The sequence below is a fragment of the Micrasema longulum genome, unplaced genomic scaffold (genome assembly GCF_059751315.1).
Source record: "Micrasema longulum isolate JH-2025_06_02 unplaced genomic scaffold, ASM5975131v1 h1tg000023l, whole genome shotgun sequence".
Taxonomy (NCBI): domain Eukaryota; kingdom Metazoa; phylum Arthropoda; class Insecta; order Trichoptera; family Brachycentridae; genus Micrasema; species Micrasema longulum.
The window spans coordinates 344,440-372,057 of NW_028277231.1; the positions used below are offsets into that span (position 1 = coordinate 344,440).

General features: G+C 34.3%; 1 protein-coding gene across 2 annotated transcripts in view; it reads right to left on the reverse strand.

The window, feature by feature from the left end:
• Stim (stromal interaction molecule) overlaps positions 1-27,618 on the reverse strand; it is a 96,790-nt gene that overhangs the window by 39,921 nt on the left and 29,251 nt on the right. The window contains exons 4-5 of one of the 2 annotated variants that reach the window (XM_088243534.1): positions 15,721-15,833; positions 14,372-14,487 (exon numbers count right to left, since the gene is read on the reverse strand). In XM_088243534.1, coding sequence (XP_088099660.1) covers positions 14,372-14,487; positions 15,721-15,833 — 229 coding nt within the window. Of the gene's footprint in view, positions 1-14,370; positions 14,488-15,720; positions 15,834-27,618 lie in introns of both variants that reach the window. The other variant, XM_088243543.1, reaches the window with a different exon arrangement.

Below are 27,618 nucleotides of genomic sequence, written 5' to 3' on the forward strand. Positions count from 1 at the left end.
GACTTAATTACATCAATTTTGGCGTTTTCTATTAGGTACCCTAAGGAAATCAGTTGTTTTGTTCTATGAAATGACATTATTTTGCATTTTTTTAGTATTTAGTTCTAATCCAAAACTGCTTTTATATTTATTTATTTATCATTTATCACGCTATTTATTGCTTTCAGCCGGCGTTTGGCAAGCTAGATGTCAAGAACAGCAGTCACCATAGTAATTGTAATTTAATTTTCACTTATTTGTATTAGATACTCCTTACTATTTTGCAAATGCAATATATTGTATTATATTTTATAGTAAACGCCGATTTTTCGCCAGTGAACTATATTTATTTACGAGAAAAACAAAAAAAAACAAACCGACACGAGCGTTGACTTAGAGATTACACACGTGTTGACTTATGACTGCGATAACTTAAGCATGTTCATTATTGTTCATTGTGATCGCTCAAATAATTAGCATGTTGTTTAAGTACGTCGATAGTTATTTGCGATTGCGGTACAGATCAGTCAATTGTCATTATTTATGTACATACTGTTTGTTTACCCAATATAATAAATAAACACTGAAAATGCCTAGACTTCCATATTCCCTTCTCAAAAATGTTTTCCCTCTCTGTTGCAACAAATTTAGAATAGAAGAGCGTTCAAAAGTAATAAAAAACGGCCAGCGAAATCATTTACTAAAATGATTTTTTGAAGGGGATTGTTGACGTTTTTAGCATAGCTTACCGTGGACTCTAATAATAATAATCCGTATGGATCCGCCGGCGAAAGGATTTTTAAGTCCGAGTAAAAAAAACCTTTTTCTTTTTTTACTTTTTTATTAATTTATTATTACTGTAATTTTTTTTTTTTTACGTGTGCAATGATACGGAGTGGCTATTTCAATGTACGTTTTTTTTCTTCTTTTTTTGACATTGTATTTAGTAATTTTATTTTATTTTATTAGGTAATTCAACAAAGATACATACTAGAAAACAAACAATTTGAAAGCATTTGTCGATACAATTTTACGTGCATATATCTTCAATTATAGAATTACACAAAATAGATTTATACATTAAGTTGTAATACATATTTTTTTATATTTTTTTTATACAGGATACAATGCAATAAAAAATAAGTTGTACGTGTGTACTTATTAAATAAGATTTATTAGCATTTCTAGTTATATTATTATTTTTTGTTTTAGATACTCCTTAGTATTTTGCAAATGCAAAATATTGTATTCTTTTTTATAGTAAACGCCGATTTTTCGCCAGTGAACTGTATTTATTTACGAGGAAAACAAAAAAAAACAAACCGGCACGAGCGTTGACTTAAGAGATTACACACGCGTTGACTAATGTCTGCGATAACTTAGCATGTTCATTATTGTTCATTGTGATCGCTCAAATGCTTAGCATGTTTTTAAGCACGTCGATAGTTATTTGTGATTGAGCTACTGGCCGATTACCTTTCGTTCTCATTCTTCCTTTGACCCATCCTTATGGTACCTACCTAACATCAAGATAGAAGAAATTCAAAAGTAGAAGATTCGGATTTAGAACAAAAACCAAACAAGATTTTTGACTTCACATAAAATCGGATAAAAAGTGGTTGGATTCGTCGCGCGTCGTTAAAAACATTGTTACATTTTATATAGTGCATTTTGTCATCCAGTGCCCGAAATTCAAGAACATTCACATTAAAGGTAGGTATCCATTCCATGTTCCTATCCTTTCTTCAAATATTTCCCAATTACAAAATTGAATGAAAATCGCTTTTCATTTACAGTCCGCCTTTTCGTTTCGTGTTTCACGCATTCGCGATAATTCTAGTGAAAGGAAAACGCAGTTCACAGCTGACACCGCTGACACAGCAGACACAGCTCACACATCGTCACATCAAATATTATGTTGGTTGCTATGCATTTTTATAATTTCATAACATTTTACTTTTTTTATTTAATAAAGCTAACTGCAACTTAACATGCTCGGTACTAGCTACAACAGATAAAATTAAATATCTAGGTGTATAAACAGACCAAAACCAAAAATGGAAAGACCATACTAGAAACAAACAAAACATCACGCCGTTTCCTCGTAGGGGTAGGCAGAGAAGATAGAACGCCATATCACTCTGTCTTTGCATATAGACCTCGATTCCTCTACATTCATACATCTTCTCGCGCACGCACCCCGATTATTCCTACTTTTGACATGTCCATCTTTAAGTACTTGATGGACTTGCTCGTGCCATGTCTTTCTCGGTCTTCCTCGTTTTCTGCATCCATCAACATTCGCATCGTAGATTTTTTTAGCTGTTCTTTCGCCGTCCATTCCCTCTACATGTCCAAACCAGCACAGCACCCCTTTCTTGATCCTGTCGATAATGCATATCTCAGCCTTACAAAGTTTACAAATCTAGGCATTTGTGCACATATCATACATCGTTTTACCACACATTCACCTGGGGGATCGCATTTCGACAGCATTTAACCTACATTCATAATTATTTTTCCAATTCCATACTTCGCTCCCACACATTAAAGTTGGCACTAGAACTCCGTTGTGTACTGCTAGTTTTGCCTCCTGCGTTAAACATTTGCCAAAGTAGATTTCAGTTCACCATTCTCTTAGTAAAGCCTATTTTATCAGTTAGTGTAAACACGTTGTTTTCAGTTGCTTTTTTAATAAGCGTTAACACTGGATTTTTAGTTACATTAACTTGATTTTCAGGTAGCGTAAAAGTGTGCTTTCAGTGAGTGTAAACACGTTATTTCCAGTTGCCTTTTTAGTAGCGTCAAATCGCATTTTCAGTTAGCGTAAGCACGGGTTTTTCAGTAACGTCAAATCGCACTTTCAGTTAGCGTAAGCACGGGTTTTTCAGTAACGTCAAATCGCACTTTCAGTTAGCGTAAGCACGGGTTTTTCAGTAACGTCAAATCGCACTTTCAGTTAGCGTAAGCACGGGTTTTTAGTAGCGTCAAATCGCATTTTCAGTTAGCGTAAGCACGGGTTTTTCAGTAACGTCAAATCGCACTTTCAGTTAGCGTAAGCACGGGTTTTTCAGTAACGTCAAATCGCACTTTCAGTTAGCGTAAGCACGGGTTTTTCAGTAACGTCAAATCGCACTTTCAGTTAGCGTAAGCACGGGTTTTTAGTAGCGTCAAATCGCATTTTCAGTTAGCGTAAGCACGGGTTTTTCAGTAACGTCAAATCGCATTTTCAGCTATCGTAAGCACGGGTTTTTCAGTAACGTCAAATCGCAGTTTCAGTTAGCGTAAGCACGGGTTTTTCAGTAACGTCAAATCGCACTTTCAGTTGGCGTAAGCACGGGTTTTTAGTAGCGTCAAATCGCACTTTCAGTTAGCGTAAGCACGGGTTTTTAGTAGCGACAAATCGCATTTTCAGTTAGCGTAAGCACGGGTTTTTAGTAGCGTCAAATCGCATTTTCAGTTAAGCTAGGGTTTCCTAGGACAGCGGTGCCCGTATTTTAACGGCCGTAGTGAACAGTGATACGGTTGACAGCCGTCGTAACGGTGACTAGAAAGTGGTTTCCTATAAAAATGGTGTTGATAACACCGTTAAAAATAAAACCACTCTCTATCGACTACTACGACGGCTGCCTACCGCATCACCGTTCACTACGGCCGTTAAGATACGGGCACCGCTATCCTAGGAAACCCTAGCTTTAGCGTAAGCACGGGTTTTTCAGTAACGTCAAATCGCATTTTCAGTTATCGTAAACATGGGGTTTTGCTGTATTGGTTTAGGTTTTCAGTTTAAGTTCGATATGGTTGCATTATCTTGCGTTTTCAGATTCAGGTTTTCGTAAATAAAATAGGAACGTAAATAAACAAACACATGTGCATTAGGGTGGGCCGATAATTTTTTTTTCCGAATTTTGAAATGAAAGGGGTCTAAAAAGTTGTCTTTTGGATTACTCGGGACGCAAAAAATATATAAAAAAATATTTGATACTACTTTTGGCTCTCAACCAGAGCTTGAAGTTTTCGAAAAAGTCAATTTTTTGCCCTAAATCCAAAGGCGCGAGTTGCACTTTGTTTAGTAAAAAATGGGTAGCATTGTTTTAATGTGCCATTGTTTTCGTCAATTTTAGTCAGGCGCTCAACGGAATCAGTTCCGCGGAGTGTATTTTTTTTGCATTTCGGTAGTTTTAAAACGTGTTCGAATTCGTAATGTGATTAAGTTATATCTTTACGAACAAAAAAATAATTTTATCAATATAGATAATTAAAAAATGTTCAGACAGTTATAAACTTAAGACTTCTGTTGAAGGCCAAAAGTAGTATGGAATATTTTTATAAATAATTTTTACGTTCAATGCAATCCAAAAGACAACTTTTTAGACCCCTTTCACTTTGATATCTAAAAAAAAAAACTTCATACATCATCGTCCCACTCTAATGTGCATGAATAATTGTTGTTGAAGGGACATTTCATTGTGGCGGGACAGAGTGGGACATTTGATTCCAGAATTGGAAAAAACTTTAAGTTGTAACTATGTCATCAGAATTCATACAATAGTGAAATATTTTTTAAAACAAGATAAAAAACCATTTTATTATACTGCTTTAAGAAAAAGCCAAATAGTGACTATGTTCTGCGTAATTATTATTTTAATGAATGCAACTGGTGGGACACTGGAAAATCTCACCTTTGTGCATTTGAAGACGAATTTAAGCCGAACTACTCAATATTAATTACAGTTTTTTTTATGTGTTATAAAGCGTGTAATATTAAACACTTATGTTTGAATGAAGTATAAATCCAATATACAGAAAAGTCATTATTTATTATTTTGAAAGACGTTTAGCTATATGTCATTATTTAATTAGAGATGATAAATGGAAATTCAAAATCAAGGTCAATTTCCCACTTTGGATGGAATGTCCTTGAACGTTAAATTTTCATGATTATTTATTATATTTAATTTTAGAAGGTAATTCAACAAATATACATTCTAGAAAACATACAATTTGAAGGTATTCGTCGATGCAATTTCAAATGCATATATCTTTAATTATAGAATTACACAAAAGAGATAGAATTACATTGGTTTTTTAAATTATCGTTATAAAACAACGCGTACATAAAGTACAGTGCGTTCAAATGTTTAATAAGCCGGTGTTAATGTGTAAGTACCTGTCGGTGAACCAAGAAAACATACATGTTTTGTTTGTGAAAACACGAACATTTAAATGATATACATGAAAACTTTTTGATACGCACACATATACAAAGATTATTAAAGATTTGAATGGACTGTATCTACATTATAAATGTACACCTATAAAATGTTTTTTTTCTTTGCGGTTTTAGCTGTGAGCTGCTTTGACAAGCGAACAGATTCGTCCTATGCAGATACTAAAAATAATAATTTCGCTAAAAATAAAATAGGTAAAAGAGGTACTAACAGTCTTCCGTGGCCCCTTTGCGATCGAACAGGCACATCATGGCGATTCATCACGTATCTCGAGAGTTCCACTCAACACTTCACTATGCAAGTTGCCATAACACTTCATCGGGACGGGCGCAAGAGCAGCACTTCATCGCGAATGTAAACGTAGCACTCCATCACGAACGCAGACGTAGCACGTCATCACGAATGTAAACGTAGCACTTCATTATCGCGGAAGCCGTAGCGCGTCGTCACCAAACCACCGGCACAATCGCATGGGTACGTTTTCCTTTTTTGTTTTTACCAAATAAATAAAGTGTTAGTGCAGATATTTAATAGTGTGCTAAAAATTCCATATTGTAGATTAAGACTCGCAAAGACACTATTTTTTTAAAGCTCCAAAACTGTTTAATGCATTCTTTAAGATGATATTCAGTGTAAGAGAATTGTATAAATATGTATCTGAACATAGTTAATGCCTCCCTGATACTGTGCAAAAAAAGACCACCGCACGTTGGACTGATTATGCCTAACTAAAATCAATGTTTCGCTCTCCTGTTTTTATCATCATTCATGATTCCCTTTCCGCATCTAATGGTGCATTGGTACACCAATCACAATGTATCTTGATCATTTTTGTGACATGAAGGTAAGATGATCAGTCTTACGCTTCGGGTATTAGTCCTGGAATTACGAAATATTCTAGTGTAAAAACAACAACAGCAAAACCATCACGCCTTTTCCCCGAAAGAGTAGGCAGAGAGGATATAACGCAAAATTACTCTATCTTTGCATACATATCTCGCTTCCTCTACATTCATACATCTTCTCCTGCACGCGCGCCGATTATTCTGACTCTTTTGACTTATCCATCTTCAAGTATTTGTTGTATTTGGCCATGCCATGTCTTTCTCGGTCTTCCTCTATTTGAACATCCATCAACATTCGCATTGTAAATATTTTAGCCGTCCTTTCGCTGTCCATTCGCTCTTCATGTGCAAACCAGCGCAGAGCTCCTTTCTTGATTTTGTCGATAGTGCCTATCTCAGCCCTACATAATATACGGATCTTGACATTTGTGTATCTATCGTACATAGTTTTACCACACGTTCGCTTGAGAGATAGCATTTCGACAGAATTCAGCCTACTTTCATCCCTGTTTTTCCAAGCCCATACATCAGAGTCAGGACCAGGACTCCATTGTGAACTGCTAATTTTGCCTCTTGCGACAAACATTCATTTTCCAAGGTTGATTTCAGTGAACCGTTCACTCTGTTCCCGGAACTCACCCTCCTTTCAATATCTTTCTCAGTCATTCTATCCCTAGAAAACATACTTCCCAGATACACAAATTCCTCTACCTGTTTTATTATAACGCCATCATTCACTGTGATTTCACATTTCTTCCTAAAACCATCACACTCGATTTATCGACATTCATCAGCAAATCGCTTCCCTCGCATACATCGTTGACTTTTGTTAACAAGAGTTGCAGTTCCTCTTTGTTGTTCGCAAGAAGTACGGCATCATCAGCATACAAAATGCACCTTTTTAAATAAATACTACATGTCAACTATGTCGGGAATCGAACTCAAGACTTCTTGCATGGTAGGCAAATGCGCTGACCACTACATCACGAGGCCGAACAATCCCGTTTTCCGCACCCTAAAATTAAATCGATTTTTTTTTTTTAAATATCAGAATGAATTTTTCTGTGTCGGTACCTTATTCGTTTTTTTTAAATTATTTACAATATGTGTATTCCGTACGTCCGAAGACGGCAGATAAAACTGGGTGCTTTTTTGAGTTTTTGGATGGACCTAGCTCCCATAAGAAACAATTTATCAAAAAAAACGAAACGATAGAGGCGCGACAATAGTAAATATCTATACTGTGTAAACAAAGCACATCTCTAGTGCCATAATCCCGGGAGAAAATACGGGAATACGTTTACATGAAGAAAAATCAGACTGCGTTTCCTTTTTACCCCCAGAATTTAAATTTATTACGCCTGTAAGGTTCATAGTCCATAATCGATGACACACACGTGCTAAAACATTTCACCTGAAATAGTGCGATAACCGTAGAAAGCAATGTCATCATTTTCTATAGAATCCAATACAACATATAGTGCAACTTCAACAGTATTGCACATTAAATCGGGAGCATCGTTCTGCAGTACAATAACATCGTCCCTAGCATGAAGAAATGAACCACAAAGGAACGTGGCCTATAAAGAGTCCACAGGGCGTGGCAACGCCAGTCAGTCAGCCCAACAAGTTCAGTTCAGGCAGTCAGTTCAGTTCAGTCCAGCAGTCCAGAATATTTTGTGACGACTAAAAATATTTTTTGTAATTTAGTTTTTGATGTACGACGCTACGAAGAAGACTCGCAGAAGGTAGAAAAAAACTGGTTGTTTGTTATTCGAAAACAGAAGGTTATTTTTTTCCCAAGTAATATAAATGGTTATATAACAATACCACTAGTTTTTGCAATAACAGCAGTAATGATATTTGATGACAATTGCAATGTTTGGTCGTAAAAAAATACAATTTTACCTAAGCACAACTGGCTTTGAACTATTACGCGACAGGGCCGGATAAAGAACCCCGGGCGAATACTAAAATATTTAAAATGACCAACTTTAACATTTTATTGTTCCTGGGCCCCGAATACAACGGGAAGTTAGCAGAGTTATCTTCGACTGTCTATAAAGAAAAACCGATATTTGTGTACGAAAATGAGTATATTTGCATGAACATTTAAAGTGCTTCGTCGGTAACCTATAATTGAACATGTTTAGAAGAAAAAATTGTATGCATATTCTGCTTTTCATACAGAAAACTTAATTTTACTTTGTAGATAAAATTGAAGATAAATGTTAACTTCCCATTGTAATCGGGGCCCTGAACGGTTTCATAGCGCGTCATAGCGAGTATTTACGTACTGAATACGCGTTATACCACGTTATAAAAGCAGCCCAGGGCTGGTATTCTGAACGGAATTGCTCGCTCGCGGAAGAGGTCGCTCTGTTAGCGTGTATTTACGCGTCAAAAGTGAGTAATCTACGCGCGCTTTTGCATTCAGAATACCACCCCTAGGGTGCAATTATGGATATTATCGCAGGGGATTTTTATTTTTTGCATGCGACGACTCTTTGCTTCATACATGGCCACACCGATGATTAAACACCAAACGATGTATAAAACTGTTTGAAAACGGAATAAAAATTATACAAGGTTACAATAATTAAATAAATGAAAATAATCGAGTTTGGTTTCACGGGCTCGTGTTTATTTTATAAAAAAATGACGATGGGAAAATCATCGAGGAATATGTAGATCGGTGTCGGAAAAACGCGGGCAAACAGTAGTGCCTAACTTCAGACACGAAAGGCTAACGAAGAAAAACCATTTGACATACTGACTTCACACAATTAGTATTTTTACCGACCGGATTTTGCAAATCACTAATACCACTTTTTATACGTTATTTAATTTTCCTTCAGAACGCGGAACACAGTTTGATACCTCAACTAATGTCAAAATGGCGGATTTGGCGGCAATCTAAAAAAACACTAAACTAACTTCACACAAATATCATCTTATTTGCGCGTGATATGCACCTGAATCTAATGTGCGTGAAAATTACATAAGGCCGCTTTTCGCGAATCACCAATGTCATAATATAGTAATTCGGATATGTTCGGGCCACCGAGCGCGCGACACCGCACCGTTTGAAATTTGAACAAATGTCAAAATGGCGGATTCGGCCGGAAGACCGCCGCGGTTTGCGGATGTGGGGAAACTGAGCGACTATCGCGCCTGCAATGATAAATCACATGGAATGAACGGCGGTGCTTAGCATTGTTATTTAGTGTTTTATCTGCCACTACACTTAACACAGGTATAATATTGTCGTGATCCAATCCTCTCGAAACTGGTGATGACAAAACAAGCATTAGCATGGATAATTCATCGTTAATTCACGATATACATAGGAAGTTCACTTGCTAATTTTAATAAAAGTTAAAAATAAAATTGATTAAGGCCGCGATACCACCGAAACGGACTAAACGCTTTAGGTATTTAACGTACATACTTTTTCGCTCAGGCCAAGTATGACTCAACGTTGAGAAGCTTGGGGCAAACACTGGCAGAATTGCATGGGGTAAATTTGACTTAATTGGACGTACAAAGATAAACATTTTTAAACGTTTAAAATCTCAAACTAATGTTTTTTTTTTTTTAAATAACTGACATTTAAAAAAATGGCGACAAAGTAATGAAGTCTGAATGTATAAATAAATATATTTAAGTGAGGTAGATTCTATCTCAATGAAAAATATACATGATTTGGTTATAATATCCCGTGCCGAGGAATACATTTTACAAGGTTTTTTGGCGAATAACATTTGAAAAAATAAAAATAAATGCATAACGGCGGCTAGGCGGCCTCCGTGGTATAGTGGTCAAGACGCTTCACTCACACACGGAAGGTTTCGGCTTCGATTCCCGGTAAGAACACAAAAATTAAATGCAATTTTTCTCAAGCCTGAGTTTTTTGTGATGTAATTAACCACTGTGATTGGACCTACTGGCCTGTTGTGGTGAATATATATATATATATACATAATGATGAAATGAATAAATAATATTTGGCTCATTACATTGCATTGTTGCCAAAAAACAAAATATCATTACTGTTACAATTTATATGAACTGGGTGGCCATAATGTTCTTTTCCCCATTTCGAAAACCTGAAACACGTTTAAACAATTGTGTAGTTAGTCGAATAGGTAAAAAAATAAATAAATAAAAAATATTATTAGTTATTTATCGAGACGAACTGTTGCCTCGACTTCACTTATACGATTTGTTTTCGAATTTAAATGTAATTTGTTTTAAGAAAAAACAAAAAAAAACACAATTTCAACAAACTTCATCCCACTTCCAAGTCTCACTCTGTACTGAAAAATAAATGATTTTGATTTTTTATATATTTTAGAATTTCGCGACCGCCGCGCCGTGCCGTGCCGTGCGCTTACAAATGTTCGTACAAAATGGCTATTTTAACGATTCGAATTATTCCCAAAGTTTAACTGAATTACAGTGAAAATTTAATTACTTTGATGCAGTTTCAATGCATTTAGAATATTAGTTAACTTATTTTGTCTTGGATTATGGAATGATTTTGGAATTAAATGTCTTCAATAGCAACAAAGATGCATATAGAAAAGGCATTCTGGTGTGTTTTTACGTAAGTTGCATAATTTATTTCTCGTGGGATTTAGAAAATTTTAATTCGAAATTTCAATCAATGTATACATTAGATATTTACCGAACTATCGGTAAAGAATTAACAATTCGATCATTAGTAATATTCATTCTGATTCGGGTTACGCGAAGTGATGTTCCTGTGACCTGAACCTTGAGCAAAATAATATATAGTACGGTTTATATTTCCAACACGCTGGTAAAAACGATCGGAGCGGTTATTTGTTACATCACGAGTAACTATCACACGCTAACTATTTACAAATATTTTTTTATTTCACATTTATTAGCAGATATTAATTTTAGATATGCAGAAACCCGGATAGTTGGATTAACCATTAAATTAGATTTTTTAATTATACAGAGAAATATTTCAAAACACAGGGAAAAAAAGATTTTTATAAAAATGAACTACCTCGAACTACGCCACAAATTTCCCGAATCAACCAATGAGTGTTGTGATAGATTTCCGGTTTCCGGAGAGCCAACTCACCACCTTTTTTTCATTTTTGTAATAGATATTCGATAGCCTCACATACTCACTAAACCAAAATATTAAAAAATCAGATCGGCAAAGCATAAAGCAGAAATCTAATGTAAAATCTGCAATTCAGCAGATACGACTTTTAGCCTTAGCAGGGCACTATGTAAAGAGCTGATAAAACGATACTTTGTTTTTAAATTTTGGCTTAGTTTGATAGTCTATTGTCAAATAAAAAAAATAAAAAAAATCACTGAACTTCCTTTATTCTTAAAGATCCTGAAAACGCATTTTTGAAAATACTAAAGGCCAGCCAGTTTCACTAAAAAACGTTTTAAGTCAAATTATCGTTGCGTTTTCGTCAAAACTGACTAAATGAAAAAAAAAACGAAACATTTTGTCGACACAATAATCACTATCGACCATTTAACTTAACATTAACGTAACTAAGTGAAAGAGAAAACAAGACATTTGTAAAACTAACCGAATACTGTAAGACCTAAAACAACGATCTTGAAAAAAGGTCCTGAATATTTTCAATATTGAGCGGGAATTTTGCGTACCCATTGTAAAACGAAATAATACAGACCGAAATGGATGTCATTGGAACAATAGGCATCATCCCTTCCCTGCTAACTACACGTGGGCATCAACCATCTTCCAGGAATCAGCAAACAGCCTGTTAGCTACACGTGCGACAGTAACTACTCACAATCTATGAAAGCTGCCCTGCGGATATTTTTTTAGTGTTGAAACGGTGCTTTATCTGTTTAGTTTTTTTATTGTTTACTTTTAAGCATGAGTACTTGAGAAATTTACTATTATGCTCAATGTTTATTTTTGTAAATTGATAATTTTAAGTTGCTAGAATTTCACTCGTCCGTGCGCTTTGTAGCTGCAAGACGATTGGTAATCTAGCTTCAATAGGTAAATGTTATCAGCTATCTACAACCTTAATTTTGTAAATGGGGTCTAGAATCCCAACACTCCATCCGCTCAGTAGCTGCATCACTTGATTGAATTTTAAAATATCGCTAAAACTCTAAACTTCATTGTCAAATAAAAAATAAATAAATGGGGGCTAGATTTCTTACTGTCCATGCGCTCTGTAGCTGCAAGACGTGCTGTAATCTAGCTCATATATATCATAATTGTAATATACCATAATTGGAGACGAGGAACTAGAATCCCAACCGTCCATCCGCTCTGTAGCTGCAAGACGTGCTGGGATATTTATTTATTAAACAGCGCCCTTGAGGTGATTTTCACAAAAGCGGCGTACAAATTATTCAAATATAATAATAATAATATAAAATTTAGAATAGCAATAGCATTTCACATGCTAAGCTAATAAAATTTACACATAAATTCAATTAGCAATAATCGCCATCACTAGTCAGACTGGCGAGAGACAGCTTTATGTATGTATTATGATTATGTTAGCTAGTTAAGTTATAATAATTGAGTATGAACATAAAAAATGCAGAAAAAACACGCTCGGGAATAAACAGTTACATTTTGCTAATAGCCGAGTATTATATTGTGTGCATAACTTTAATAACACATCTTCTGCATGTTTAAAATCGTGGTGAGTGGAAGCAATATGGAAATGTACACATACGAGTAATGAGAGGACATAAAACATAACATATTTTATAATACATTACATTACATACATTGTTCTGTTTCAGAGAAGAATAATATTTTAAACAACTTAAGACTTCGTTTGAAAAATTATTTTTTTAAGCAAAAAAAATATTTAGCGTTCTTTTAACGTCGTCCATCTTTCAAAGAGGCGTATATCGAATTTTATTATTTTTGAGACGACTTTTTAAGAATCTGCTTGGAAAATTTTCGCATTTAAAAATAATCTTACTGTATTTTGCCAGGTTTTTATTGTTATTTTAAGACAGTATGATGCCCATTTAAAACATAATTATAACTTATTTTTTATTAAAATATTCATTAGGCAAATACTTGATAAGGAAGAGGTACCCGAACTTTTTAAAAAGCAAGGGTGCCTGTCCGTAAATGCTATTCTATGGCTCAAATTTGTTACTAGATATCGATTTGATAGTAACTACCAGAATAGGGATATATCCTTATATAACAAACACATAATACGAGGCTAGCACGGCAATTCAAGGCTTGTCTGTACCGAGGTTTTTAAACCAGTATGGCCAAAGAACACTTCATTATACAATTCCTAAAATTTTCAATAAGATTCGTAAGGAGATCTTAAAAGAAAATGTTGACAAAACTTTTAAGAAAAAAATAATTAAATGGATAATATGTAACAAGGCTTTACTTTTGTTATTAGTCACCTATTCAAATTTTTATAAATACATTTTGTGTAAAAATTAGGAATGGTTTTAGTTCTAAATAATGTTTGTATTACTTTTTAAATTTTTAATTAATTTTTAAGCATTGACTTTGAGGTCAAACATTTTACTAAATGTTATTAAATATTTGTGTATGACCACTTACTGAGTTTTCTATGTCTACCGGTTTCGAGACGTACCCGTCTCTTCGTCAGGACACCAATTGAACCGACATGCAAAACCCACTATATTTATCATACTTGTTGCACAAAAATAAAAAAAACAACACGACATGCATTTTAATAAGCACATGGACTAAATATGAAGGGATGTGATTTTATACTCAATTGTTGCATAACTTGTATATTAAATTGCTTATTAAAATGCATGTCGGGTTAGTTTTTAATTTTTGTGCAACAACTATGGTGAAGGTGATAGTGGGTTTTGCAGGTTGGTTTAATTTGTGTCCTGACGAAGAGACGGGTACGTCTCGAAACCGGAAGACATAGAAAAGTCAGTAAGTGATTAAACACAAATATTAAATAACATTTAGTTGTATAATTTCTTTAACTTTTTCCATTGTAAAGGAAAAATAAGAAACTTGCTGACAAGCCGGTTTCGCAGTTTCGTGGGTTTTATTTTATATTTTCTGTTCATGTTTACCTTTCTTACATAAAAATAAATACAAAAAAAACTCAATATCGACAAAAAAACGAGATACGCCTTTTTGAAAGATGGACGACGATATTTTACCCAAATATTTCCATTTTCATCATCATTTTAAGCCAGACAGATTTAAGCATATCAACTTTAAGCTGCTCGCTGAAAATCATAAAAACTACCCGTGTGAGCTAAAATTAAACAAATAAAATCCATTAATAGACTCACCTTTAGGAGGGCCAAAGAGAACAACGTCCATAGCTTTGAGGGCGATCTTTTGCTTGTGGATGGGGTCTTTTATCCCGAGGATTCCACTCAAGTACTGCATATTGTGCACTGCCATTCTGAAACAAAAAAAAAATACATCAAATTTCTATTTGAAGCACTAAGTTTGTGGTTATTCATTTTAATAATATATAGATAACAATTCCGACCTTCTAATCCTATTTAAAATTCTTAACTCACTCTTTGATGCGCCTGAACTACTGAGCTCAATAAAATTAAATATCCCAACTAGAAACCTCAGACAAAACTTACTCTTTCATACCGATAACCATATAACTAACTATGGTTTTTATTCCCCTATGCCCAGAATGCTTATGTCTGCCAACAAACATACCAGTATTGATTTATTTGATAACAAGTTGTCGTCTTTCATACGATCACTGAATCAAATTCAATTATAAACACCTCTCTCCCGCTTCCACACCATTGTGTCCTTCTAATTTCCTTTATAATTTTCAATTGCCCACTGGGCGTATATATTAAATAAATAATAATAATAAAACAACTTTGTTTTTTTACAATATTATTCATAAGTAAGTAGTCTAAATGTAAGTTTGTCTAAATGTTTGTAGACAAAATACTGAATTTCACCCCCTAGGGAGTCATTAAGATTAACAAATTAGAACAGGGATGGAGAACATTTTAGTAAAGGGAATATGGAAGTCTAGGCAATTACAGGGCTTATGACCTGGAGTTTGCTGTAGTAAACCCAACTGGTCCAAGAAGAAGCTTAAAATTGGAAAATTATTATCAGGCGTTGCCTAGTGTGTGAAATATTTCAATCAGATAAATCTCTTCACAACAATAAAGGTTTCAGCTCTTTAACTTCACTAAAATCAACATATTTACAGCGTTTTTTTACAAAAAAACATATACTTATGTAAGTCCCAATAAACCACTTTTGAAGCAATGAGGAACCGCGGCAAATTGCATACAAATTTTTTTTTCTTGCGCGCGGTAAAATATAGAGCATCAAATTGTGCGGCAAAGTTTCTAAAAAATGCACAAATAAAAAAATATAAATATTTCAATAAAAACGAACTAATTCGATCGATGCCACTAGTTATATGAATCAACCAATGATAATAGAGTTGTGGAAGAATTCTGGTTTACTTACCGTCAACGGACCGATCGGCAAAACTGGCCGAGAAGAAGCGGAAGAGAACTTGAGACGTCCACATGCGGATTAATTTCAAAAATACAAAACTTTGAAAAAATCATAGCGCTCATAGGAAAACATTTAAAAAAAAACTCTTTGGCGTTATTTTAGTTAACAAGTAATATTGACATACCTCGGAAGTGTGGCTCCAGTGACCTTGTGATCAATGAAGACCTTAGTGTATTGGGGAAGTTCCACACTCTTCTCCAGCCATTCTGTAGTCTGTTCCACTGTCCAATTGTGGACCTGAAAATTAAACAAATTACGTAACTATTACACATATTTTTACGTGAAACGAAAATTTCAAAAAATAAATATGTATTTTCACAAGGATTCACTGTTCTACGGGAGGACTGCAAAGTTTTTTTTTCTTTTCTTTGTTTTCATCATTCTCAACAACCAATCAATCAACCTTGAAAAAAAAAATGAAAAAATAATCCTTGTATGTAGGGTACTACTGTTACCCAAAATAAACCCGACTAATGTTGTGGTGGGCGGAGTTATTGTAGTACGGGGTTCTGCCAGCAGCATCGTGCAGAGCTACCTTTTCTCAGTCGTGATGATAGATGTCGTCGCTGGAAAAGATTCCGTCGGTTGTTTTGATTTTTTTGTGACAGTTTTTTTATGTCCTCGTCATTTTTGCGATGGATGGCCGTGGAGGCTTCCTGCTCGGAAAAACTGGTACAGAAACTCTCGAAATATTAACAACGGCCTGCAAACATGATGCTTTGGGGAAAACTTGAGCGTTTGAGTGGTTTTCCGATTTTAAGAGGTGAAATTTCAATAAATGACCAACCCCGTTCTGGACATATATCGACCAGAACTGACGTACATGTCGTTAAAATTTTCCAAATCCAAAAGACGACAGACCACCAAACAAGTTGTGGAGCTATTTGGAGTGACGTGAAGTTCGGTGCAGCGAATTTTTAGTGAACATTTGTAAATGAGAATTTTCATTTGCTCTCACACAGCCCTCTCTGTGTGCCAATTTTTGACCAAAAATTGTAGGACCGCTGTGCCTTACCCCTCCCCCTCAATATTCTCCCGATCTGGCCCACTGAGACTTCATTTTATTCCCTTAAATGAAAAAGTACGCGAAAGGATAGCGTTTTGCCGACGTTGCCAAGATGAAGAAAAAACGAAGGAGGCGCTGTCAAACATCACGGAAAATAAATTTAAAAAATGATTACAGCATAGAATATTTTACAAGTCCATTAACTCCAATGGAGAATACTTTAAAGATTATCAAAGGTTTTTTTTTTGTAAAATAATTGTTGGTGTCTTTTGGGCGCCCCCTCGTATTTGTGAAAGTCTTAAAAGGATAAATATGGACATTAATCAATTAGGTCATTAGTAAGACATCTCAAAGTTACAAGTTCAGAGATAATGGGGAAATAACGTAATAATGATCAAATAAAATAGATAAAATATTGTCGATTTGTGTGACATTTTTTGTTTCAATCGATGCTTATTTGCCTAGAATAAAGATTACTCTTTCAAAGCTTTAAAAAAAATTAAAAAGAAAAGAAAATTGTGGGAGAAATAATGCGCTGAAAGAAAAAAAAGTTTTGAATGCGATTATCCCGCAACTTGTTTTAATGAATTAATGCATTATATCAGTAAAGCCTTGATATATAGTATATACCAGCGGACCCGACAGACGTTATCCTGGCCGAACGTTGGCTTGCCTGCTATTGGAAAAAGACTTTTAATTGATAGGTGGTACCTAGGTACTTGTTTATGATTAAATTCCAAAACTAAAAACTATTAATATTCTAATATTGAATTTAAGTAGGCACCTAGGTACTTGTTTATGGTTGAACTCCAAAACATAAAATAATTCATTTTCAAATACAGAATTCTTTTTGCAAATGTCAAACTCGGGTACACTGATGTATTTAATGTCAGTTAATATTATTTTAGTATAATCAAAAATCCAGTAAAAGGAAATAAATGGGAAGAAATAATAAGGAATGTAAGGAAAGAATCTGGTTGGGATCCATAAAAAGCTAATGTTGTTGGTAAACATTCAAAAACAAACTTTTTTTAAACACAAAAATACAACAACCTTAATTTTTTTTTTACATACATTCTCGTCGAATGCAACCCTGGTAGGTTGATGAAAATTTGAATATCTACTATCACGCGCAGCGCAAAGATCTACATTTCGCTGAAAACCGCACGTAAATCGGCTAAGCCGTTTACGAGAGTTCATATGTACAGAAGAATTATATATATTAAGATATAATATATGCAGCTTTAGAACAGGTATTTTTGTATTTGGTGAAGCTGCTAAGAATATTTTCTTGCAATTTTTACATGTGAAACAGTCATTTTGTTTTATTTTATATTCCAAGTATGTTGCAATACAAAATAAAAATTTCGGCACTGAACTGAATTATTATTTTTATATTTTTAAATAATATGTATGCTTACACTGGCATTATGTTGTATCCCAACTAAACACAGAGCTTTTGGTCTCCAGAAGTTTGCCATATGTTATACATGCAATTTTGTAGTAAAAAAGGCGCCGTGGCGCAGTTGATTAGACGGCTAACTATGAAACTGGCGTCGCGGGTTCGATTCCCGCAAGTTGCAAGAAAAAAAAATCAAAAAATATTTTTTTTCTCAATTGGTCTAAGTGTTGTGGTGTATTTTGCATTACCTCCTTCCATATCCCCCCTTTCCCACCTGCTAACAAGCCTCTAAACTCTAAATAGAGGCTCAGCGGGTTAATCCTTTAAAAAAAAGTTATATATATTGATTTGATTTAAGAAACCGATTAAATACATCATATACGGCTTCATATAAGCAATATCCATCAACCTATTTCTACAGTTTATAATAAAAATCAGTATAAACCGACATCAAAGCTCCTGGGAGTATTTATTTAGACTGGATCCATCAATACACTACACAATCTAGTCTCTAGTTAGAAGGGAATCAGTAGAATTCATAACGCTTAATTACTATAAATCAGATAGAGTGCTAACATATCAATTGATCCTAAGCCAAGATGCGCGTATACAAACATACATGCATAGAGACATACATCAAATAGGAAAATATTTTATTTAATGGGACTCATATCTGTGATGTGTTGAAATGCCAAATGTCAAAAGATCGTAAACGCTTCTAAAAAATCATGTTTTAAAATATTCTGCTTGTGGTTTTGTTTAAATTGTTGATTTGGGATGATCTTTAACTAACTTTAAAAGTGTATATGGGGTTTCGCCAGCAAAAATCAGATCTCGGATATACAAGTTCTTCAGAACAGAGCTCTGAGAACCATTCTTGGACTGAAATGGGATTTCCATGGATATCTTCCGACAGTCAAAAATACTCCCTTTCAAGGTGATGCCACTGCATGACATCACCAAGACTATTTTAAATATCATAAACTTTTCTGCTCACACAAATTGAAAATACACATTTAATCATGACATTCGTAACATAACCATAACACACGTTACTCAAAAAATCTTCATGTTACTAAATTTCGCTCAACGAAGTTCGGAAAAAAGTCTCTGGAACATATTGGCCATTCCGGTTTTAATAAACGGCCGGGTGAGCTTAAAAACGAAAAGCCGAATAGAAAAATCAAAAGTGTCGCAATTAAAAAATATTACTAAAATTATTCGATAGTGATAGCTATTAATGTAATTTATATAGATAGTGTAAAGTATAGTGTTTTGTGTTTCTTATATTGTGTTTAACTTATTAACAATGTATGATATTATGTATTGTCACAAAAATCTTTTTTTTTATGTACGGTCCCAAGTGATTTTTTTTTTATATAACTCCTGGGAGTACAATATCTACTAAATGTAGGTATTATATGTTTTATTAATAATAAAAAAAAAAAAAAAAAAATATATCACATTGATAAAATTTAAGTAACTAACTTGTCTCAGAAAACCGACGATATATACCTTAGTATCAAAATGGGAGAGTAGCCATTTTCATAATTTTTCAGTTGAGATGATTTTCTCAAGAACCCAATGTCAAATATATTTTTAAAATTTTTATATTTTAAAGTAAAATCACTTTGTTTTTATGTACCACTTATATTTTGACAACCAACTAGTTTCAGCAATACTATGCCTTTTTCAGGGTTACTTAAATTACAAACTAACATTTACATAAAAAAAATTCACAGTGAGGGTAGAGTGGGCGTGGCTACGGAAGTAGAGAGGAGAGGGGGTTTGTATGTGGTTTTAGGGAGAGGGAACATATTTAAAATAGGACTATTACGTATATAAGATTTATTTGATTATTGCTAATATTTATTTTTTTATTTAAATGTTGTTAATAATCAAACCCCCTCTCCTCTCTGCTTCCGTAGCCACGCTCACTCTACCCTCACTGTAAAAATTTTATAAATGTTATGTTAGTTTGGAATTAACCCTGAAAAAGGCATAGTATTGCCGAAACTAGTTAGTTGTCAAATTATAAAAATATAAGTGGTACATAAAAACAATGTGATTTTATTTTAATATATAAAACAATGTTCCACAAAGTAAGTGCTTCAAACATCAAATATATATTTGTATAGCTTCATACAATAAATGAGTAAAGATTCATTTTGTGCACTTCGGATATCGCTAGCCCAAAGCAGCAGTGAGATAAACCCGAAATTTCCTATTTTGAGACACACGTGCAGATATGTTCATAAATGAATGTTTTCAAATAATAAAATATTGATGTTAGATAGATAGTTAACCCTTTGCATGCCTCAAAATCCGATTACCTCAGAATATGTTCTTCAGAGATATCTCACTGTTGTCTCAAGTAAGAGCTGGTATGAAATATAAAAATTGGAAAATTGTTTTCAGGCGTTGCCTAGTAGGTGCTTGGTTCACCCGGATGAATCTCATCCACATGATAAAGGTTTTAGCTGTTTTACTTCACAAAAGTCAACAGATGGAGGAGTTGAGGAAATGTGGATGTTTAAACATAGGTAGAATGATAAATGTTACACCGTGTGTAAAGTGGCCACTTAAACCAGCCAATGACAGGTCATAATCCCTGTAAATGCCATATTACTTCACACCATACTTCCATATTCCCTTCTCAAAAATGTTTTCCCTCTCTGTTGCAACATAGCTAGAATTTTTTGTGCTTTATTGAGTTAGTTCATAAGGACCTTAAGAACTATTTCAAACATTGTATTTTTTTTATAATTGAACGTCCAGTAGCTCAATCACAAATAACTATCGACGTGATAACAATTTCTCACCATGGTTGTTTATCGTATTCGCGATCACAATGGAACATCCGTGAACACCTAATATTAAATGTCAAAATATTTACGTTTTGCGACGTATACTTCTGCTGCGCCATCACATATTTAAATTTCACCGGTGTAAATACGGAAAATATTCCAAAACTGCTATTATTATTTATCCAAGAAAAGCAGTCGCCATATTAATTGTAATTTAATTTTCACTTTTTTGTATAAGTTGCACCTTACTTTTTTGCAAATGCAATGTATTGTATTATTTTCTATAGTAAACGCCGATTTTTCGCCAGTGAACTGTATTTATTTGCGAGGAAAACAAAAAACAAACCTACACGAGCCTTGACTTTGAGATTACACACGCGTTGACTTATGACTGCGATAACTTAAGCATGTTCATTATTGTTTATTGTGATCGCTCAAATGCTTAGCATGTTTTTTAGCACGTTGATAGTTATTTGTGATTGAGCTACAAGGGTGCTATTCTGAACCACTCTCGCGGCACGACAAAACAGTTTTTGTCGTGTATTTTTTATGTAAATACACGAGACAATACGGCCGCGAGAGCGTTTGGAATACCAGCCCAGAGGGCTCTTACAATGAAAAATCGTTTTTCTCCTCCCTTTTCAAAAATGTTTTCCCTCTTAGTTGCAACAAAGTTAGATCGAAATAACTCCCTGGGGAGGAAATCCAGTCAGTCTGCAAACATTCGCACATACTCAAAACATTGTTGAACAAACATTTCATTTAATAATAATATAAGCGTTGGAATTCACTTCATAGTGAATTAGCGAGAACGTAGAAACAGACGCAATTTACATACATACATAGCTACTCGACTTGGTAAATTAGAATGTGTATAGGATATATTACCGTCTCCATAAAACCACAGACATAATGGTTACGACAGGAGTCATCAGTTTAATCTATTCTTTAAAAAATTAATGGCCGCTAAAGCGACATAAGGAAAACATAAAAGGCTCTTGGGATAACAGAGACAATGAAATGTAATAAAACCATTTAACTAAGACATGTTCACATTGTTCATCTAATTAATATTTGAAGCGTTGGCTTTGTAATTTTCCATATAAAACAGTTTATACAGAATGTCCCAAAACTCGATGAATTTCCTTCAAGGGCTGATACATTTAATACATCATCACTCCTCTTTATGCACACAATGGTGCATAGGGCAGTGTTAGAACGATTGCAGAATATTTGTATTCATTATATCTTTGATCTTCGCAAATTTGACCACATAACCGAGTATTGCACGCAACTACACTGGCTCAGTATCAGGCATAGAAGAAACATTCACATTCTATCACTTCTACAAAATATTTTAAATAATCCCACTTTGCCTGTTTATCTGAGAGAGCTCATCCAACCTCTTTCACAACACGGACTATCTCTTCGTTCTAGTAACGAGAGAACCCTTTTAATACCCTGTCGTCGCTCTAATTTCTTGCCTCCTCTTTCACAGTGGTAGCCGCTCGATTGTGGAATAATCTACCCACTAATGTTAGAGACCCTTCTTTATTAACATTTAGGTCAAGATTGAAATGGCACTATCTAAATATTTTAATTGTTCCTTTATCCTTCTTCTTTCCTTCCCATCCCATCTCCTCTCTTCATAGTACAGTGCTAAATTTTAAAAAAATATTTTTTTTATTTTGTTAACCTTTGTTTTTAATTTTTGTATAAAATTGTATGATTCAATATATTTTTAAAGAAATATTTGCGTTCTTATGATTTACCCAAATATTTCATTTTGAGGGCCATTTTCAACGAGTTTTAAATAACTCTCTATTAGAAAATGGGAATCAAGTTAGAGCAGAGTGAGATTCGAACCGCGGACCTTTGATCCGTGAGTCCAAGACACTAGCCACGGGACCACAACCCGATATTTTTTTTTGTTTTTTAGAAACTTCGCCGTACATTTGAATGCTCTTATTTTTCCGGCGTGTAAAAAACATATTTTATATCCAATTTCCCTACTAGGCGGACTTATGGTTAATGGATTTCCCCTTTTCAGGATGTTTACGTGTTGCAAGGTTCTGCATGCTTCTTCTGTCACAATTTTGTTTCTTAAATTCGTTCGTACGCCCTATATATATTTTTTACCGGTTTGAACCGGAAACCAGTCAATAGAAAAGAAAAAAGTGATATAAAATAAAGCGGTTTTTATTTTACCTCTCGAATCTGCTCAGAAGTCAATAATTAAAATAATTTTTAAAAAGCCCTTCAGGTACCCACCCCAGCATCAAATTATTTGAGGAATTTGTTATAATTAATTAAATACAATTAATTTGCCATATAGCTTCGAAGCCAGGGTAAATTTTGAAGAATGTTTTCAAACATTTCTCCAAGTAAATTATTATGAAAATAAAACATTTTTATTAGTGTTACACAATTTTTATTATTTTACAAGAACATTACTACAGTTTCGGGAGAGCACTTCTCCCATCGACGGGTGATATGAAACAAAAACTCTATATTCTGTAAAATAATAAAATTGTGTAACACTGATAACAAAGTTTTATTTTCATAATAACTTATAATGAAGTGTTACGAAGTGAATGCCGATTCAATTGATAATATTTCTCCGAGTTTCTGAGAGAATATCTCTGTCAATTCGGAATTCAATTGACGGATTTTACTCATCAATGAATGGATTCATTCAAAATCAAAATACGAGGCTGAAGTTTTTCAATTCACAGATATGTAGGAAAAAATAGTGCCAATTATCAGTAAGCCCAGTATCTAAGCAAAATAAAGAATATAGTTGTGTGTACTATAAAACACTAAAAAGCAATTAAGGTACTGGGTTTAATTCCCGGCAACATTGAGATAAATATATCAATTAAATGGGTTTATTTTGTAATATTTCATAGTCCTTGGACTAGAGCTGAAGCGTTAAACTTATCATTTTGCCTTAATATATATAAAAAAAGTTATTTACTTTTATTCTTTGAGCGATTTACTCAGTTTGACGAACGGTGGAGATGGCCACGTTTGTTTTTTAGCGTACAATCTGCGCTGTCGAAGTCATTTAACCTTTAATGACATTGAAAGGTTGATTGAAGAACAGTACAGCTCGTACGAGCCACCCTTACGAGCATACCTTTCTCTTACTGTTCCGGTGCTGTATAGTCAATACACATACGAAAATGAAGGATTTAAAATCTTATATTTAAAAAGTTATATTTGAAATATAATGGCTAAAAAACATGAAGAATCATTTGTTAACGCTCACAGCACAAGCAAACGGTCCACCCTTAGCGGAGCTCTGAGAGCAACTGTTCGTTTTGTGGCAGTGGTACAGGATCGCCAGCGTCACGCGTGAAATTGTCGCTCTCAATTTCAACGATCTTAAGTCAGTATTTATCATATTTACAGAGATATAAAAGTTATTAGATGGAATGTGTACTAGCTACACATCACCGCGAAGGGAGAGTTAAGGTCGGCTACAACTATATGTCTATAAGATCTGTAAAAATAGCCCAAATATACCCCTTCGGCAAGTTTTTAGTAAAACATACTAAAACCTGTAAAAATAGCCAAAACATACGACGAGCAATTATAATGGATTTTTTGTATTAGCTAGTAAATTAATGTTAAAAATCACAAGACAATCGGTACCATTCTTATTGAAATCTGTTAAGAAATAAGGGAGATATAAAAGATCAAAGTCTAGTCGTTTGAATAAAGATAAAAACAAACAATTCGTGACGCCATCAAGTATGACGTTTTCGGATTATGTGTGACGTCGTAGGTTGTTTATTCTAAAAAATATATATGATTCGTAGAGCACTGTGGAATGGGGTGACTGATAATTTTTGAACTTCAAACTTTTATAAATATGTTATTTATTTAAAGACCTCTAGTTATAAGGCATGAACCCATATCGGAAGTTTTCAATCCGGTTACCGAGTTCACTAGTGCAGTAACCACACGCACTGTCTACACACTACATACATGTGTCCACCGAGTAAAATAAATATTTCTGTGTCCTATGGCAATCTCCAAGCTAGGTATTCAATTAACTTACATGCATATAATTAATCACTCATGCCCGAGTACACACGGTGACTCATAGCTCATGGCGATAAAATATACAATCTCAACTGTGCAATGAGATATGATTGTATCAAACAAGAAAATGTCACCGTACGACATAATTGAAGACCTTGTCTTAAAAAACCTCAAATGCCACAAACCGACAATTTTTCAGGAGAGTGTTGAAGCTAAATCTTCTTCTTCTTCTTCAGCCTTATTCTCTTCACTGCTGGATAAAGGCCTCTTCCGAACGTCTCCATTTCTTCCTTTCACCCACTTTCATCATCCATGTTTTACCGGCTATCGAGGCAATGCCATCGACCCATCTTTTCCGTGTGGCCTCCCAACACTTCTTTTGTTCCCACGGTCTCCAATTTATTATTCTGGGTGTCCACTTGCCATCATTTTGCCTCGCTAAGTGTCCTGCCCACTGCCATTTTAATTTTGCTAAACGATCCATGATATTCACGACTCAGGTTCAGCGCCTTATTTCTTCATTTCTTATTATGTCTCTTAGACATATACCGAGCATCTGTCTTTCCATGGTCGTTGCGTGCAATTTAGTTTCTGGCTACTTTGTTTGTACTACAGACATGGTTTCTAGTCCGTATGTTGTCACCGGCAATATACAAGATTCATAGACTTGCCTTTTTAAGCATACAGGGACTTGTTTATTTTCAGAAATATATTTTAGTTTGCCGAAAGCGCCCAACTCAGCCCTATTATTCTTGGCAACTCCCCTGTCTAGATATCTTTACCAAGTTTGACTTTGTGTCGTAGATACATGTATTCATCAACCACTTGGATTTTATTATTGTTAATGAAAATGGCTCTCTTTGTTTTATGAATATTCATTTCCAAACCAATCCTTTTTGAAGCCTCGTGTAGTTCCATAATCGTTTCCCCTAGTTCGTCCATGTCTTTACTAATGACCACTATGTCATCTGCGAATCTGGGGTGACTCGAGTACATGCCATCGATCTTTACACCTTTATTCTCCCAATTTAGGGTTTCAAATACATCATCCAAGGCTAGTGTAAAGAGCTTTGGCGATATTGTGTCCCTTTGTCTGATACCTTTCTATATTTTGACTTTATCCGTTTTTGTGTCCTCATCAATCCTCACATCTATAGTAGCGTTGTTATCGATGAATTTCATTGATCTAATGTATCTAGAATCAACAGTGGCATTTTGGAGTGCTTCAATAACAGCCCATTTTTCAACTGAGTCAAACGCTTTTCGATAGTCTGTAAAAGCTCAATGTAGTGTTGTGTTGTATTCAGTTGACATTTCTATGAGAAGTCGAATTGATTGGATGTGGTCTCTAGTCCCGAAGCCTTTGCGAGAGCCTGCTTGTTCTACAGGTTGATAGGAATCAAGTTTTTAATCGGTTTGTTAAATTTTTGTTAACAATTTATAAAGATGTGACAGGAGACTGATTGGTCTGTAATTTTAGAGATTGTCATTATCACCTTTTTCGAATAATAATTTGATTTCTGCATTTTGCCTATCATCGGGTACTTTTCCTCTTCTAAACATTTATCGAGTAATATTTTTATGGCTTCTGTTAGTTTTCTACCACCTAATTTTAACATTTCGCTAGTAATTTTGTCTTCACCTGGGGCTTTATTATTTTACATTCATTTTACACACCTCTTCTTACACGCTATGAGATTTCATATTATATATTCTCAGAGAACAATAAAATACAATAATATCATTTTTGAACATTTTGGACCTTTGACGTTTTCAGAACGAGGTCTGTAATTATATTACTAGAAAAAAATAATAGAATAAGACTTAGAATAATGCATAGAAAAAATACAGAATCACAAAATTATTTAATATATATATTGAGTTTTTCCACTGAAATTTCTTGGTGGAACTGCATTTTAATTATAATAATAAAAATACTTTATAGTTTTATTCCACTTGTATTATATATTTTTTTATTATTTATGAATTTTTAACCAGTGAACGGGATTCGTCGTGACCGACATCACCACACCACGACACCAGTCTGACGATGTCAGTCACGACGAAACCCGGTCACTGGTAAAAAAATAATTAAAAAAATATATATATAAATAAAAGTGGCATAAAACTATAAAGTATTTTTATTATTATAATTATATTTATTTATTTAACACTTTATATACTTATGAGGGCGGGCATATTGCCTTAAGGCAGGTAGTACCCTAAGGTAGGTAGGAAGAAACTTAGAGAAAGTTAGACAAAATAAGAAGTACATGGACATATTTTAGGTATTTTTTTTCCCTCTTGTTCCGGTTATTTATTGCTTTGCTTATGCATACAAAGCGTTTTTCCCTAGTATGTATATTTTGTACAATAGTTAATTTTCACGGGTCTGGGTCCGTTTCTTCATTGCTTTTTTCATTTTTATAATAAGGTCTTCAGAAAGTCAGTGTATCTTTCCGCAGTGGCTTCATTTTTTATTACTTCCTCTGGGTTTTCAAAAATTTGGCCGTATTGTGCGCACATTTGTTTGCAGTTTAACCTCCCGACGTCATTGGTATTAATACAGAATCTTATAATTTCATGCAAAAATTTAAACAAAAATAAACTAAAAATCTGCACTATACTATAAAGAGAAAAGAGGGGAATATACTGAGCTGTCAAAGATAAAATAAAATTTTAAGATAAATATTCAGGACTGGATTTTCCTTAAGAGGAGGGATTTCTCAATGAGTTCAATTTGTGCTTGGTTATTTT